The 17,909-nt window shown below is 43.6% G+C and overlaps 1 protein-coding gene across 1 annotated transcript in view; it reads left to right on the forward strand.

The window, feature by feature from the left end:
- Positions 1–5,828: 5,828 nt before the first annotated feature.
- The window catches only part of ATP11A (ATPase phospholipid transporting 11A), a 177,036-nt gene continuing 164,955 nt past the window's right edge, over positions 5,829–17,909 (forward strand). Inside the window, exon 1 of the mRNA XM_083170799.1 lies at positions 5,829–6,409. Within this exon, the coding sequence (XP_083026925.1) occupies positions 6,371–6,409 (39 nt within the window). The 5' untranslated portion in view covers positions 5,829–6,370. The remainder of the gene's footprint in view (positions 6,410–17,909) is intronic.

A 17,909-nucleotide genomic window follows, 5' to 3' on the forward strand; every position in this document is an offset into this window, starting at 1 on the left:
GGCCCGTGTATAGGCAGGCAGCATTACCAATGTTAGCAACTGGTGTGAGCATTTGTGTAGGCAGCATTACTAATGTCGGCAACTGGTCTGGGCATGTGTGTAGTCAGTGCTACTAATGTCGGCAACTGCTGTGGGCACATGTAAAGTCAGGGCTATTAATGTCGGCAACTGCTGTGGGTATGTGAAAAGTCAGCGCTACTAATGTCAGCAACTGGTGTGGGCACGTGTATAGTTAGCACTACTAATGTCAGCAACTGGTGTGGGCACGTGTATAGTCAGCGCTACTAATGTCGGCAACTGGTGTGAGCATGTGTGTAGACATCGCTACTAATGTCGGCAACTGATGTAGGCATGTGTATAGTCAGCGCTACTAATGTCAGCAACTGGTGTGGGCACGTGTATAGTCAGTGCTACTAATGTCGGCAACTGCTGTGGGCACGTGTATAGTCAGCGCTATTAATGTCAGCAACTGGTGTGGGCACGTGTATAGTCAGTGCTACTAATGTCGGCAACTGCTGTGGGCACGTGTATAGTCAGCGCTACTAATGTCGGCAACTGCTGTGGGCACGTGTATAGTTAGTGCTACTAATGTCGGCAACTGGTGTGTGCACGTGTTTAGTTAGCGCTACTAATGTCAGCAACTGGTGTGGGCACGTGTATAGTCAGCGCTACTAATGTTGGCAACTGGTGTGAGCATGTGTGTAGACAGAGCTAGTGATGTCGGCAACTGGTGTGGGCACATGTATAGGCTGTGCTACTGCTGTTGGCAACTGGTGTGGGTATATGGTTACACAGTGCTACTAATGTCGGCAACTGGTGTGGGCATATGGTTACACAGTAGCGCCTTGAGTCCTGTTGGAGAAAGTGCGCTATATAAATTCTACTTACTTACAGTGCTACTAATGTCGGCAACTGGTGTGGTCATATGGTTACACAGTGCTACTAATGTTGGCAACTGGTGTGAGCACTACGTATAAGCAGAGCAACTACTTTTGGCAACTGGTGTGGGCGTTCTGAATAAGCAGCCCTTCAAATGTGGGTATATCCAGGAGTATTCGTAGCATTATGTGTAGCATAATGTGTGTCAATATCATATGGGCATTATGGTGCATGGCATATTTTGTAAGGAGAATTACGGTGTGTGGCATAATGTGTAATGGGCATTATGGTGTGCTGCATATTATGTAAGGGGCATCATGATGTGTGAAATAATGTTTAATGTGTAATGGGCATTACTTTATGTATAATGTGCCTTACTGTGTGTGGTATAATGTGTAATGGGCATTGAGGTGTGAAGCATAATGTGTTATGGGAATTATAGTGTAATTGGTACTTTTTGCCCATTCCCCATAAAGCTACGCTCCAACATTTTTGCGCGCTCCTACGGCTGTGTAAGGTGAATAATATTGTGCCACTATGTGGTGTAATTTGGAGTGGGAGTACTATTGTGTGGCCATTCCCCTTCCTTGAGAGATCACACATTTTTCTTTTGGTGTGCGCTGTCCCTTTGTAAAGCTTGGGTGGGCGCAAATTTATAGTTTGCAGGAGGGCGCCGAACCCCCTAGCACCGGCCCTGTCTCCATAAATAATTAATCATAAATAAGTTGAACTAGTCCAAGACCACCAACCTGTGTCACCCCTGCCAATGCTCCGAGGCACCCCAGGAAGCCACGGCACACAGAAGGTAATTTGGTTCACTCTTTCTGACAAATTCCTTCTTAGCTGGACAAAACCATGTGCACTGCAGGGGGGCAGATATAAAATGTGAAGAGAGAATTAGATTTGGGCAGGGCCGGCGCCACCACTAGGCAGCTCTAGGCATTTGCCTGGGGTGCCGGCACCTGGAGGGCGGCAGTTCGCCCCTAACCCCCAGCATGGAGGGTTAGTGAACTGTGTAAAAAACTTGCGGCGCCGGCGTCCCTGCAGTGCTGGAGCGGGCAGGGGTGTCCGTGCCGCGGGGGTGCCTGCGGCGCTGTCATTGTGTATAAAGCTGGCAGCGGCCGGCGGGGTCCCTGCAGTGAATAGAAAATAACTAGCGCTATGCGCGCGGCGGCGCGGGAAGCGCTAGTTATTTTCTATTCACTGCAGGGACCCCGCCGGCCGCCGCCAGCTTTATACACAATGACAGCAATGACACCCCTGCCGGCTCCAGCACTGCAGGGACGCCGGCGCCGCAAGTTTTTTACACAGGTACCACCACCACCGCCCCCCGGCACCGGGGCGCCCCCACCCCGACTCGCCTGGGGTGCTCCGGTGCCTTGCACCGGCCCTGGATTTGGGTGAGTTATTTTGGTTCTGTGCAGGGAAAATATAGACTGCTTTATTTTTACACAGCAATATAGATCTCACTTTAAACTAAACCTTCCCCAAATCTAACTCTCTCTGCACAAGTAACATCTGCCTCCCCTGCAGTGCACATGGTTTTGTCCATCTACGAAGGAATTTGTCAGAAAGAGTGTAGTAAATCCAGTGGTGTAACTAGATGCCATGGTGCCTGGAGCAAGGGTATGTTTCGAGGACAGCGGAGGGAGCGGAGAGTCAGGACAGGTAAAATTGGTTGCGGCTGCAGCTGTGCCAGTGGGCAGTCGCTGGCCAGCACGCAGTCAGGCGCCGGGCAGCTGATCACACAGTCAAGCAGACACAAGGGATTATTTGCGGTGTGCGCCGGTGCCGCCCAGCACACCTGCTTGTGCTCCACCCGCTCCGCCCTCCCTACGCCCCTGAGCAAATCTCAACCCTTTTTCAGCCAATCGCATCCTCTATGTAAGGACTGTTTATATGAATATGCATAGCCAGGGCTGACTAACCAATAGGCAGATTAGGCTGAAGCTTGGTCGCCGGGTTTTGGGGGGTTGCAGCTCTGGCACAATAGTTTGCGCTGGGATGGAAGCGTTTCCTGATGCAGCTGGAGTTGGGGCTGAGCAAGGTCTCATGAGATCTCTCCCAGGAACTATGGTAACAGCAGTGCCTGCTGGGATTGCCGGCATCACCGAGGCAGGGACGTCAGGAAGAGGAGATCCTGTTAGAGCCATGTCTGGCTTCGCAGTTGAGGCTGTAATTGATGCTACTGCCTCCATTGCCAGCATAACTAAGGCAGTTATTAGCATTATGAATGCAGCTAAGGTTCGAGCCTCTTACAGATTTTTAGCTGAATATGAGCAAACAAACCAGCTTTTGAAGAGGATTCAAAGTCGTCTATGCCCCAGCACATTATGATCATGCACTGGATGATGAAGTCACATACCTCAGGCTTATAAAAAAAGAAATAGCTGACAGACAATGTCTATGTCGACAGTCATTAGGTAAACAGCAAAAAGTTGACATGGATAATTATGTATCGCTTCGCTTGCTATGCTTCAGAGCAGATGTCTCGCTGTACTTGGCACAATTTACCATTCCCAATTAGACTCTGTGGATGGGAAATTATTAAAAAGTCCCAAAAAAAACCTCATGTCAACCTTTTCCATGTCACCCTTTTGTCAATGTAAATGCATACATTGTCAACCAGTACTATTTTTCTGAAAAAAAGAGGGGGAGGGAGAGGTTGTATTTAGAAACAGGCATTCACAGGTGACTTTAAAATACATATTATCTTATGGAAAGTACATTTTGAGCCAGAACAGGTTCAGGAACTGAGTTCCTGCTGAAAAGATATCCACTCCAGCATGTGTCCAATTTGCTGACAAATTTGCTTAAAGGCCCCCACATACACTACGCGATTTGGGCCCGATTTCACCCGATTCTGGAGGATCGGGCTGATAAATTGGGTGAAATTGCCCAAATCACGTAGGGTATGACATCCAATCTGATCCGATGCGCGGTCCCGTGCGCATCGGATCAAATCTGGATGTCGGACGGTCTGCACATAAGATAAATCTTATGTGTAGCCGGCATTGAGCTGGTCTGGGGGAGTGAGGACCGGAGAGCAGGGTCCGGTCCATGTGTGATGCAGAGGGAGTAGTCAGGTGGCGGGGTCCGATCCAGCTGTAGGAGGAGGGGTAAAGAGCTAGCGGGTGGACTGGAGACTAGGTAGCGGCAGGCGGGGAGCACGGAGCGCACGGCGCATAACAGAGTCCGGGTAGCGGCGAGCGGAAGAATAGGAAACATCCTATTCAAAAGACTGGGCGGCCGCTGATTGGCCGAGAGCTCAGCCAATCAGCGACCTCCCTGCCCGCCCAGTCTTTTGAATAGGATGTTTCCTATTCTCCCGCTCGCCGATACCCGGACTCTGTTATGCGCTGTGTGCTCCGTGCTCCCCGCCTGCCGCTACCTAGTCTCCAGTCCACCCGCTAGCTCACTACCCCTCCTGCAGCTGGACCGGACCCCGCTCCCCGTCACCTCTCCTGCCGCTAGCTGACTACCCCCTCTGCATCACCCACGGACCGGACCCTGCTCTCCGGTCCCCGCTCCCCCAGACGGACCCTGACCCCCCCCTTCCCCCCTGCAAGCTCCCCCCAGACCCTGCTCTCCCACAGCTCCCCCGGATTTACATGTGATAAATCGATTCGATTTATCACATGTAAAAAACGGCACATCAAGTGCCAAATCTTATCAGGAGCTGTCGGGGGAGCTCAGGGGAAGTCGGGGCCGACATTAGGCCGAAGTCGGCGTAGTGTATGGGGGCCTTAACTCTCCTCATATCAGAGTGGGGTAATTTGGTTAGCGCTGTGTGAGCCTCATGGCAGTAGGTGTGGCGGGCCCTTGGATGCAGGTGGCAACACTGAAAGGGCCCCCTTGCCTTTGGTTCTGTAGTGACCACACAAAATTGTACCTTTGTAATCCACATGGAAGCAATGGCTGTGACCTAGTTGGCCTGGTCGGATCCCCTTCCCTTCTGATTTTTTTTGGGACAATTCTGCTGCCTGTAGCTGTAGAAGGGTATGTGATCCCTGGGTCGAAAATTTCTAAGTCGACAGTCACTAGGTCAACTTTGACAGGTCATCATGAGTTTTACACTTTTTTATACCTCACTATCCAAGTGGGGATAGAGGGCGAGATGTACTAAAGGGAAAATGCGGTAAAACGGCGGTTTTACCGCATTTTCCTATTTACCATTAGCCGTCCGAGGTGAGGAAACTGCCCCAGTACAGAATACAAGTCTGCAACTTTTAGTAAGAACATACCATATACAGGTAATCGGCTCCTTTGCTTGTACAAAAGCACAGGTCACGGACTGCAGCAACATGTTTCTCCCATGACATAGTAAGTATTAGGTAACTAGACCCTCCTTGTGGAAACAAGACCCAGGCGCACACACACACCAACCTGCCCCACAGCCTAGGGGTGAGTGCCGTGCTGCCTGGCCCACACTCACTGCATTAGCATACACAGGGACTGGGAGGTGCGGCCACTCACAAGTGAAACGCTTCCAAAAATAGCCACATGCCATCCGCCTGTGATAGCTTTGTTTGCTATGGCAGGGAAGTTACTACGGGCACAGAACTTAACTTGTCCTGGCCTCCGGTCCCTGGCAGATAATAGCACAGAGCAGCAGCCATTTATTGTCTACCGTCGTGCCGGTACATCATCCTCAGGCGCGCTCTTATTATTGTACTGCCCGTTACACAGACCCAGAACGCTCACGCGGACATAAACACAACTCAATAGAAACAAGTTGAGCGTGCATCAGAATTCCGGAACATTTGTAGCCAGCTGCACGCGAGACAGTGGCCCGGCGGGCTATAAATAGCACAGGATGCCAGTACTAGAGCAGATTGATGAGAGGAGGAGGGGAACAGACAGGCGGGGGGGCATGCTGAGTAAAAAGGGGAGGGAGTAGTAAGGTAACAAGAAGAGACTGAAGGCTGGCAAAGGAAGAGGGCGGCGTGCTCTCTCTCTGACTGATCCGGGAGACTAGCAGGGGGAGGAGCGATCAGGTAGTATAAGAGCTGGGAGGGCTGTTATTACATGAGGAGGGAGGACTATTATTACATGAGGTGGGAGGGGTGTGTCAACAGGGAGAAGCGGAGAGAGGGAGCCGAATATCAAAGAGAAGAACGAAGCAGCATCTATAGTAGGAGAGCCACAGGAGGGGGCATGGTGAATGCCTGCACTGACGCTGCCAGTCCGGGAGTCACATCTAGGGAATATCATCTGGGAGAGCTCAGCTGAGCGGCCACCGATCCGCACTTACAGAGGAAATAATGTCCCCAGCCGCCTCTGACACGGCGGGCTGCACTTGTTAGCATATACCCCCCATGTGCAGCAGCCTCTCCATAATTAGTTTATGCTTCCACTTCCTGACGGATGTAAATAGAACCTAGACACACATAAATACTGTTGCGCCTGTATGGATGTGGAAAGTAACAAATAGAGAGCAGGGTCTCAGAGGAAGGAGGCAGAGGAGGTATCAGGGCTGCTGTCACCAGTCATGGATTGCAGCCTGCTGAGAAGCCTCATCAACAGATATGTAAGTCAAGTGTTGTTTACTATAGCTTTGTTTATGTCCATTGTAACTATACAGTTTGTTATGGGAGCACCTTATCTTGCTTTGCATCTCCACATTACATAAGGGTTATCTGTACTAGAAGGTGTGGAGATTGTAAACAGATTAGATTGCAACGTTAACTTTTATTTAGAAACAGAATTAATATAGGTCTACATACGTTTGATGATCAAACACATACTGTACCATATTATAAAGCTGTAGAGATGGTTCAATGAACTAATGTATATTCCAATCAGGAAATTCTTTATATATTTCATACATTGCAGAAAATATACAATTTCGCCTTCTTATTAGAACCAGGGTATAATTGAATAATGAATGTGACACATGTTCCAATGCTGTTTGTGCTGCCATACAATTGTCAAGAATTCGTAGATCAGGTGTACCTGAGATACAAGCAAGCAAAAACATGTACAAAAATGCATAACATTCAGAAAAAAGTGACACAGAACTCTTATGTTTGAGTAAACATTCTCTCTTCCTATTAATTATCTGGCAGCAGAATAAATAACGTATTGCATCACATAAATATGTAAATTAGGCATGTATGAATACACTGGTTACAATCTGTAGTTACTGAGCTGTAGCCAGATAAATATTTCAATGTTTTAGTGAATTCCAGCTGAATCATAGCACACCCTAAGCACCATATTATCTGATTTAATCTTAACCTTGCAAACTTTCCCATTCATCCCACACAATAAGCTCTTGTTTCTAAATATTGTCTAGCCGCTGTACCAATACGTAATAAGATGTGACTGCTCACAAGGTCTTGAAGCTCATGACTTTTATTAAAATAAGTGTTTTGTTTTGTCTTTCTTTAAAATAAGAACTGTGTATTGATGATGATGATGATTGAATATATGCACTTTTTTGTTAATTTAAAATCAGAATTCTGTTAATAATTTTAGTGTATCCTCTATAGTAATTAAAATAATAAATAAATTTAACATTTTTGTCCCCTTAACTCAAGCTACATAATCCCCCCCAAAAAAAACCCCCGATGTCCTCATTAACATTTTATAAAGCGTATGAAAATAGACACTATTGGTTCCAATAAACTCAGACCAACTTGCTTTTGTAATTTGAATGTTTGGAATTATAATGGAGTTTGCATGATGCTTGCTGTTAATTTGCAGTTCTTGTATACATGAAGTAGTGATAGCCACCCAACCATCACCCATAACCATAATTGCATATATTGCTTGCCATTACATCAAACCCAAGTGTAATTGACAATTTTAACAATGTCCATGGCATTTTCGGGATGCTGGTCAGTAACCAACTCAGAATTGTCATCTGCTAATTATTCATCCAATGAGCTTGTTGTAGTGACAGTTACAGTAAAAATACAATTAAAAGTTAATAAGCAGTAAGTTCATACATAAGATCACTCCTTTTGTACTTTTTGAGTACTAGGATTGAATACGGTTAGAAAGCAAACTACTACTGTAGGTTCCCTAAATGGTGTATATGAAAAATGAACGTCTCATTATATTTTTGTAGTGTATTTATTTTCGTGCCTGGTGCTGGAGTTAAATTACCTGGCTAGCTCAGACTGAAAAATAGAGTAATGGCTATATATTGCAAAGTGTGGTTATTTATGGTAACAAATTTTAAATCAATATTACGCTAGCATTAAAAATAACTTGATGCAGGGGTGTGATTATAGCCAAAGAACATCATTTTTATCTGCAGCATTTATTACAGGCGTCCCAGACATATGAGTCCTTTTTTTACCATTATGCTATTAACGTTCGCTGCATTGCATACAACTGGATTGTACAGAATCTCCATTGGAATGGTGGAACAGAGCACTTGATTTGTTTGAAAAATGTATCAAGCAGTTAGGGAAGATCTCAATTTATAATCTTGTTTTTGTGTTTTCTATGTTTTTGTATCAGATCATAACTAGCATAAGCCTATGATAATTTGGCTGAATGCTCACCCCTGCTTTAGCAGCATAACAATCAGTTTAATAATGGTGTTTATCCAGAACAGATCAGTTAAACATTTAATGACACATTTTTGCACTTTAGTGTTCATTTATTAGGATAAACAACATTTAAGCATGGACGATTAAACTTCCCAGGTGTGTTGGCACCACACTCTCAATCTCAACTCTCACACACTCCATCATTTTAAAGCCCACCAATTTCCTTGTGTGCTCCAGCACTAGGTAGTTTACATTTGGGTTAAGTCCCAGTGGTTCCCAAACTGTGTGCCGTGGCACCTTGGGGTGCCTTGGAACCCTTGCAAATGTGCCTCGGCTTGGTGATCTAGGATCATTTAAAATTTAATTATGGTCAATATAATAGGCAAAACCAGTACTTGTGGCTGCCAGTCATAAAAATATTTATTTATTAACCGTTTCATATATAGCGACACAGATTCCACAGCACTTTACAGAGAATATTTTGAACATTCACATCAGTCCCTGCCCCAGTGGAGCTTACAATCTATATTCCCTACCACATGTACACGCACACACAGACATTCTAGGGTTAATTTTGTCGTGAACCAATTAACCTACCAGTATATTTTTGGATTGTGGGAGGAAACCAGAGTACCCGGAGGAAACCCACGCAAGTGCGGGGATAATATACACACTCCGCAGTTAGTGCCATGGTGGGAATCTAACCCATGACCTCCGTGCTGTGAGGCAGTAATGCTATAACCATTACACCATCCGTAATGCCCTCAAAATATGTGGACAATCAGAAGCTAATCTTGACCCTCACTACATAATTAAACCTAAATATAACATTTAAACACAATTTATTTATTAGATTCGCCACACCAGTTATTTTTACTGTCCTCGTTAATAAAGATCCAGACAAAGCTGGAGAAACCTCGCCTGTGATTGTGGTGAACTCTTTTACATGCTCAATCAAATGCTGCACATGGTTGTATGCAGTGAGTTTAGGTGACCTTTACTGCTCGGTGTTTCAAATCCTTCCAGGCTTCTTCTTTCTCAGGTCTTCAAAACAATTTCATTTTTTTTTTTATTATTTGATACTAATGTTATAGCCCAACTTTGAACCTTATTTTTTGTCTATGCAGCTTGGGCAAAATTAGTGCTTTTGCCACATAATATCACTTTCCACCCAGCATAGAAACACATCTGTGTATGACCAAACTCTAAGATTTGTTACGTTTGTATATAATAACCATTAAGAAAAATGTGTTTTCTACAGCACAATGCAGTTTTTTTGTTTGTTTGTTTTTGTATTTTATTTTTTGGTACTTGTGTATTATCACGGCGCCCCCGATTTCCATCGCAGGGCATTGTACGATGAAAAGTCGTGTCGCATCGCATGCGATATGATTGCATGCGATGCGACGCAATTCCACCTGATTTCTAATTGTACAGGCACCCAGATGCCTTTATTACCATGTTAAATGCCCCCCCCCCCAGACCCGATTTTTAATTGTATACCCACCCTCATGAGTCATAAGTATGTGAAATGCCCCCCATTGTTAACGCCACCCCAGTATGAACGCCAACCCGAAGCGTGGCAAGCGCAGCGAGCCCGCGAGGGGCGGCGGTACGCGTCCTCCAACCTTTTCATACCCCCACTATCCACGTCGGCATGGAGCTGATCTTATAAAGTGTGGCGAGCACAGTGAGCCACCGAGCCCGAAGCGTGGCGAGCGGACGCTTATACCTGTGAAGTAATGCGTGTCCCCTCACGGGGCTCGCTGCGCTCGCCACACTTTATAAAATCAACTCCACGCCGACGTGGATAGTGGGGGTATGAAAAGGTCGGAGGACGCGTACCGTCACCCCTCGCGGGCTCGCTGCGCTCGCCACGCTTCGGGTTGGCGTTGATAGTTGGGGGCCGTTAACAATGTGGGGGCATTTTACATATTTATTACCCATCAGGGTGGGTATACAATGAAAAATCGGGTCTGGGGGTGCTATTTAACATGGGACTCCATGGCAAATCGCGTGGCATCGCATGCCATTGTAAAGGCATGCGAATTGACCCGATTTTAAAATTGTATACTCAGCGATGCGATGGGCGCCGTGATAATACACAAGTACCTATTTTTTTATTATGAGTAACTGGCCCAATGTTCATAGGGAAGTGCATACCTTTTGCAGGCCAAGAAGGCAGCAACTGTGGGGTTGCAAAGTGCACATTTTCTTGTAAGCGGATTAAGGTCCATACACACTTGGCGACTATGCCCAGCATATATGGACATCGATGATCGCTGTCATCGATGGGGGGAAAGCCACTCAGTGGCTTTCCCCCTGCCTGGCGCCCTCAGTGGGGAAAGGAGGGCTTTGCATAGCGCATCGCTATGCAAAGCCATCCCCAAAGCTGCTCATCTCCTGGTATTACTAGCAGATGAATGGCTTTCCCGGCGATGATGCGGGAGCATGCATCACCGCTCATCAGCGGGGCATACACACTGGGCGGCTTTTTCAGCTCAGTCACATAGTTCTTAGTTTATACTAGGTACAGTTATACATCCACAAAGATTATTTTGTTTTCCAAAATAGGATTACTTCAAGATTAGATGAGGCATATAGGTGGAGGGTCAAAATAACATTCTAATTATACCCTGTTCTCATTGCGGCAAAAACCCGGGTATTTTCCGGGGCAAGCCGAAATTTCCCGTGTCGGTTCTCTTTTGTGAAAGGATCTTTGTGAAAGTCCCGGATGTTATGTTTTTCCTGGGTAATACACGTGTGTGGCAGTGTGAACAGGTTAGACCCGGGTTTTTCTCACAAAATGCAAAAAAGCAAGTTAATTGCATTGCTCAAAGCTGCTTTTTAAACAGCCAATCAAAGCAGCTCTTAGATGCCACACACTTGATGGCAGGCATACCAGGGGAAGCAGCGTAAACGGGGCAGACACTGGAATTTTCGGGGTGTAAGGTGCAGTATGAATGGGGTCTGTAGACCTGAGATGCTATGTGCCCCGCCAAAAACACGGGAACAGAACGCCGGGATTTGGCAGGGGCGGCAATGAGAACGCAGCATAACATGTACTTGAAAATAACTGGTGGAACCAGGTATTCTGTGTTTTGCTACTTTTACTGTAACTTTACATTGAGAAGTTGCATTCCAGGGCACCAGTTATCAATGTAATAAATGAACATTGAACGACCTTATGGTAATATTCAGGTTAATTCAACTTCAAGCCTCTGATGTGTGTAAATTTAAATCAATTTTCATGCTGTAGTTGGTTTTTATGCATTTGTACATACTGTAACCTGCTAAAATATAAATTATATCTTCAAGCCTTTATTACATTTCCTTTATCCATGAGGTAGACTTATGTGGGGTTTTTTGTGTGTGTTTTTTGCATAACATACTGCATCTACTGGCAAGACTTGTTTTTCTGTCCCAGGGCACAAACATACCTGAAAACTAAGAATAACAAGTAATGTATTTTATGTACACGACCGTTCAAAAGATTGGGGTCACTTAGAAATGTCCTTTATTTTTTTTATTGGTTGTAACGCATAACAAATAATAGACAGTAAAAATATTACAGTTTTGTCAGCACACATTAGAGAGACATATTAAATATATACAAGACAGTCATTCAATGTCCTATTTATTTATTTTAAGATAAAGCACTGTTTTTTGGGGGTTTTTTTCTCAATGTAGATAACATTAAATGAATCAACAATACACTCTATACATTGCTATTGTGGTAAATGACTATACTAGCTGCAAACGTCTGTTTTTCAAAGGAATATCTACATAGGTGTATAGAGGCCCATTTCCAGCAACTATCACTCCAGTGTTTTACTAGTACATTGTGTTTGCTTATCATGTAAGAAAACTAAGCATAGCTGAAAATGGATTTGGTCGTTAGAGAAGTTATAAAACTGGTCTTCCTTTGAGCTACTTGAGTATCTGGAGCATCACATTTGTAGGTTCGATTATACTCCCTAAATGGCCAGAAAAATAGGATTTGTGTGAAACTCAATAGTCTATTCTAATGTTTCTTGAGCATCGAAACAATACATTTACGTACAGTTAAAAGGAACACACTTACCCCCTGGTCACAGTTACCCTTCCCATAGTACACCGTTAATCTCCCCCATGGTACAGTTAAACCCCCTTCCGAATACTGTATTACACAATTTCCTCCCTCCACATAGTACAGTTTTGTTACACTAACACTTTTGGCACAATGTCTCCTCTAGGAGTTCCTGCTGTTCATGCCAGTGACTGCTCAGGGCCCCCAGGGGCCCTCATCACCGGGCACTCATCACCGTCGTCCCCCGTGACATCATGGCGCCGGCAGCCCGCATCCCTGCCTCCGGCATCCCAAACCGGCGCATGCGCAGTGAAAGCGCCCGCCGGTTTTTACTTTCCCCCACGGACACTGATGCCAGGCTCAGTGGGGAGTGGACGCGCAGCGTGGGGGAGCCGGTGGCAGAGCTCCGGCGCCAGGTGATATGTCTGCGCCCAGAGCTTGTGCTCCGCCCTAGCTACGCCTCTGTACCAATGTCTTGACTGTATGTTCTATTCATTTTGCAACTCATTTAATAAATAAAAGTCTGTCTTCATGAAGAACACTTAATTGTCTGGATGACCCCAAACTTCTGAATGGTAGTGTATTCGTGTTCATTCTAGCACCCGCTATCTTTGAAAAACCATGCAGTTCATCTTCCCTGCCTGGGGTGTCGCTGTCTGCTGTGGTGTTTTCTAGCAGTGTGGTCTGTATATCAGCACTGGTATGCAATCCAGACCTGTGCTAGAAACACCACAGCAGACAGCGACACCCCAGACAGGGAACAGGAACTGCATGAATTTTCAAAGATAGCGGGTGCTAGAATGAACACTAGTGTATAATGTAGCTTTCAATCCCCTCTTTCTCTGCTGATAATGGTTTCCCTTCACTATTTGTCACTTGCATTTTTGTTATTGCATCTTAAAAATCTTCAATAAAAATATTGCTAAAAAAAGTAGGAATGTATTTTGGAAAAGCGGCAAGATGTTTTTCTAATGCAAATTAAAGTAATCTGGAGATTAAAATGCTTTGTTAGGGGCCTGATTGTTATCCATAATGCTCGTTTCCACACATTTATCAAGTAATGGGCTATTCATTATTAACGTCCCTAAAAATGTTGGTAGTTTGCTTGCAGGATATTCAGATTGTGTTAGTTCCTGATGGCCTGCTCCTGTCTTTTGAAAGGGGTTACGTATTGCATGAGGGGATTGCTAGTCTTCCAATGGCCATCTCAGTTAACGCATGTACACTTCCAATTTAGAAGGGCAATTCTTTTAATTGCAAAACAACTTTTTTAGCACTACCCTTTTAAATTTCCTGCTTAAATATGCTGGGGAACTTGTAAAAGCTGCCAATTAGAAAATAAACCCTTGTGATACCATCACAGTAGGCATAAAATCATGGAATGACTAGCAAAATATCCAGAATTTAAACCACATCAAGCTGATTTTGGATATACTTGTTAGGAAGGTGAAAACCAACGTACACCAACTGCAAAACATTTGTGTGAACTATTACAACAACATTGGGAAGTACTTCCTTATTAATATTTGTTAAATTAAAAATAATGCCATATGTGTGTTTGGCAGTTTTATCTGCAAAAATGGTTACTTTGGGTGCACTGAAAATTTAGATCAGCTGAACCCTTTAGCATTTGGTGCAAGACTAGTCTCCACACCTGATGCTTAAGGATGGCTTCTTGTGTTGATAAATTGTGATAAATATGCATCAGTCGGACTACACTGATGGATTAAAGTTAACGGCATAAACCCGTGCCAAATGCAGCAGTCTGTGACTTGTTCGACAAAATCGATATAGGGGAAACACAGGTTGTCTAGTTTGGGAGACTTTCAAGGTACATGGCTTACTGCATGTCAGGGATGAAGAACCTTCGGGCCTCCAGCTGTTGTTGAACTACACATCCCAGGATAGTTACTATTTGGCAATGCTAAAACTGTTGCAGGGCATTCTGGGATGTGTAGTTTAACAACATCTGGAGGACCGGAGGTTCCCCATTCCTGCTGTATGTGAGCTATAGGTTACTAATGTCAGGTCCCGTGTATTTCCTGATATCTGATTGATGGCCATCTTCTCCTGAGATGCCTCCTTATTTTCATTAGACAGGTGTTCACCAGGAGTCAGCTTGGAGATAACGTTAAGGCCTACAGTGTTGGAATAGCATAGGATTTGTGAACATTAACCCTTGCACAGCAATACCACTGCCACAGCCATTTTCACCCAATAATATATCAAAAAAGGACACCAATTAGCAATACAATTAAACAAAAGTGTTGGAAATTTTATCAAAAGAAATGGTGTTAAAACTTAGAATAAATAGCAATGTTTAAAACTACACCTATAAATTATAGCCTTTCTAATACCTCTTTCACACTAAACTTTTGAACCGGGTTTATACCAGCTTGACTGGGATTGGAGCTCGGTGTGAAAGAGTTCCCCTGAATTACAGCATCAATATTGCAGATTCACCAGTTTGGGGCTGTCACAGCTGCAGTGTTTGATGGTGTCGCTGATGCAGCTGGAGTAATGGAGACAGAGGACTTAAGGTTACATTTTGCAGGTTTTATGTAATTCTTCCTTATAAAGATTACAAACCAACTTAGAAATATACAGAGCAAGAGCTTAGCGCATTAACAACAGCCTTAAACTTCAGAACTGAAAAAAAAATAATAACAGCAAGGAGTAATGGGAACTAGAGGAATGATTCCTTTGAACTGCAATAGAATAACTTTGAATAGGACTTAGCTTGAACTAAGAGCATAGTCTCTGTCATATTCGGCTTTGGAAGAATAAAGACAACGTGGACTTAGAAGAAATAATGTCAGTCTCTATAATGCTTTGATAAACATATTGTGGCTTTAAGGAAAACAAATAAATTCTCTGTAAAGCTTTGACTTGAAGAAACAATGATACAGTGACTTTAAGATAAACTATGACGTCGCTGAAATGCTTTAACTTTGACAAAATGATGATACTGTGACTTTAAGAAGAACAATGACAGTCTCTGTCATGCTTTAACTTTTTGGCTTTGAAGAAATGGTGATACTGTGGCTTTAAGAAAAAGAATGAGTCTCTGATATGCTTTAACTTTAACTATGCTGAATCCAGATGACTTGAAAAATATGCAGGGGAAGGAGCCAACAAGGATAGAGGTAGCACTGGGTCATCCACTTGTGCAGATAGGATTAACACCAACTGGAGAGATGATATCATCAGCAGGTGTAGCAAGAAAGAACCTCCGATGAAAGCTGTGGCAGACTGAGCAAAGTAACCAGCATAGGCCTAAGGGAATCTGCAGGCTCCAGGTAGTGCACAGATGGAAAGACACTTTGGACTGGCAGCTTTCTGGTCAGAGAGGCCAGACTAAATACCCATCACTTACTTCCCATAGGCTGAGAGTCAGGAAACACAGGAAAGGAGTGCAGACTGGCCAAAGGTACATTTGCCATATCCAAGATGGCGGCGCCAACCAGAAACCAAACCACATTACTGCAGGCCGCTGTGACTAGGCCCCTGTTGAGATGTTGAGACCACCAACCTAGCATCAGACCCTTATCCAGCGCAAGACAAGCTGCCGCTAAGGGGGATAGTAGCGCATGCGGTGCTGCAGGGACAAGTGATCGTGACTTCAATATACTTTCTATACATTTTATCTGGTCAATTTATGGAGTCTTCTGTGTAAGTCACGAGTTTTTGGAATATTTGCCTCATAATGGGACATTACTCTTCCTGCAAGGTCTACATTACTGGTGTTACTATCACTCGGGACATTGTCACATTACCTTAAGGATTTATTTTGTGACCTCCAACTCTATTCCTTAGGAAGTGATACTCCCAACATATGGTAGTAATGCAAAGTTTTATTAGTGTTATAATCCCGGTTATATGAAATGCAACTTTATAGACTCATTCAGCACCTTGTTATGAAGGATTTTAAGAAAATGGAAAGTAAAAAAAAATGAACCTAATCTCTGGTTAAAAAGCAGGAGGCATTAGAAGAACTAAAATTAAAAAAAAGGATCTCCTTATAAAATCCAATGATAAAGTCAGGGACATTTTCCTGATGAATTTCAGTGATTACAACAAAGATATAAGGAGACCGATCGGCGATAGAACAACATATAAAAGGAAAAGAGGTATCCAATAATGGAAATTACTGAATCTAATAACACTAGTAGAGTAATATAACAGAAAAGGTATACAAAGTATCACTATATCAACCTAAATCCAATAATACCTGTAATACAGTATATATATCCTAAAAAAATATTTTAAGACCCCCTCAACATCCTCCTGGGAGACCAATAATATTGGGAATCAATTCTCCAACAGCCAAACTCTCCCAATGTATAGCTTTTTCTTTTTAATACTCCTTGTAGAGCAGAACAAATCTCATTTAAAGGACATATGGGATATTCTTAATTAGCTAAACACAAAACATTGGAAGGAAGGATTATTTTCGGTAACTGTGGATGTTGGTTCCCTGTATACCAATACCAAACATGAATGGAAACTTGAGTTTGTTACAGCAGCCTCCTGAACTTGATGCCCTTTTCAAGTGTTTTTATTTTTTAATTTTTTTTTATAAAGTCATCTGTTTCATTCTTTACCATTATTTTTCTTCATTGAAGGTTTTTTTTTTTTTCTTCAAAAGGTTGACATGGTTAAGGGCACTAGGTTCGTCCTTAGTTAGTTATACCAATATATTTACGGAGCAACTGGAGGAGAGCATATACTGCCATTTTGAACCTGAATGGAACACTTTACCAAGGTTGCTGCTACTGGCATTTATCAATGAATGGTCTCATTCCTGTTCACCCCATAAGACCTCTCTTTAGAATCTAGTTTATGCAGCTAGCAGCATGCAGACAGCTTACCCTACAGTTGGTTCATGCATTCTCTTGTGTAGTACCAGCAATAGGTTATTATACGCAGTGGGGATTTACATAATAAAAATATCTGTTTGCAAAGAAGGTTATCAGCTGATACTGTCATGTTTTATTTTATTTTTGTTTGGGGGAGTTTGGTATTTTTGCATGCTGTGTGTTTTTTTTTTGGGGGGGGGGGGGGTTAAATGCTACTGAAAAAAACAAGTCACATGACATGCATTTGGAGCTTCTATAAGTTTCAACAAGCTGCGGACCTGCAGTAAACAAGTATAGTCATGTTGTTAGAACAAGATACGACCCAAAACCCACAATGCTAGGAAAGTCTAATAAGTATAATGACCTAAGGCCTTCTAGCATCACAGTATTTTCTAAGCATTTTGCAAGCAATAGAAGTCCAAGTAAAATGTATAAAATGAACACTGTTAGGCAAAGGTGCATATACAATTGTGCATGGATTATTCCAACCTGTAAACCCCCATAATTGTGGACCTGGTACCTATGGTATTCAGTTTTAACCTGGCTGCTAGCTGCATAGTGGACATTTGATCAGTGTTTATGGGGAATCCATTACTG

The sequence above is a fragment of the Crinia signifera genome, chromosome 2 (genome assembly GCF_055691185.1).
Source record: "Crinia signifera chromosome 2, ASM5569118v1, whole genome shotgun sequence".
Lineage (NCBI taxonomy): Eukaryota > Metazoa > Chordata > Amphibia > Anura > Myobatrachidae > Crinia > Crinia signifera.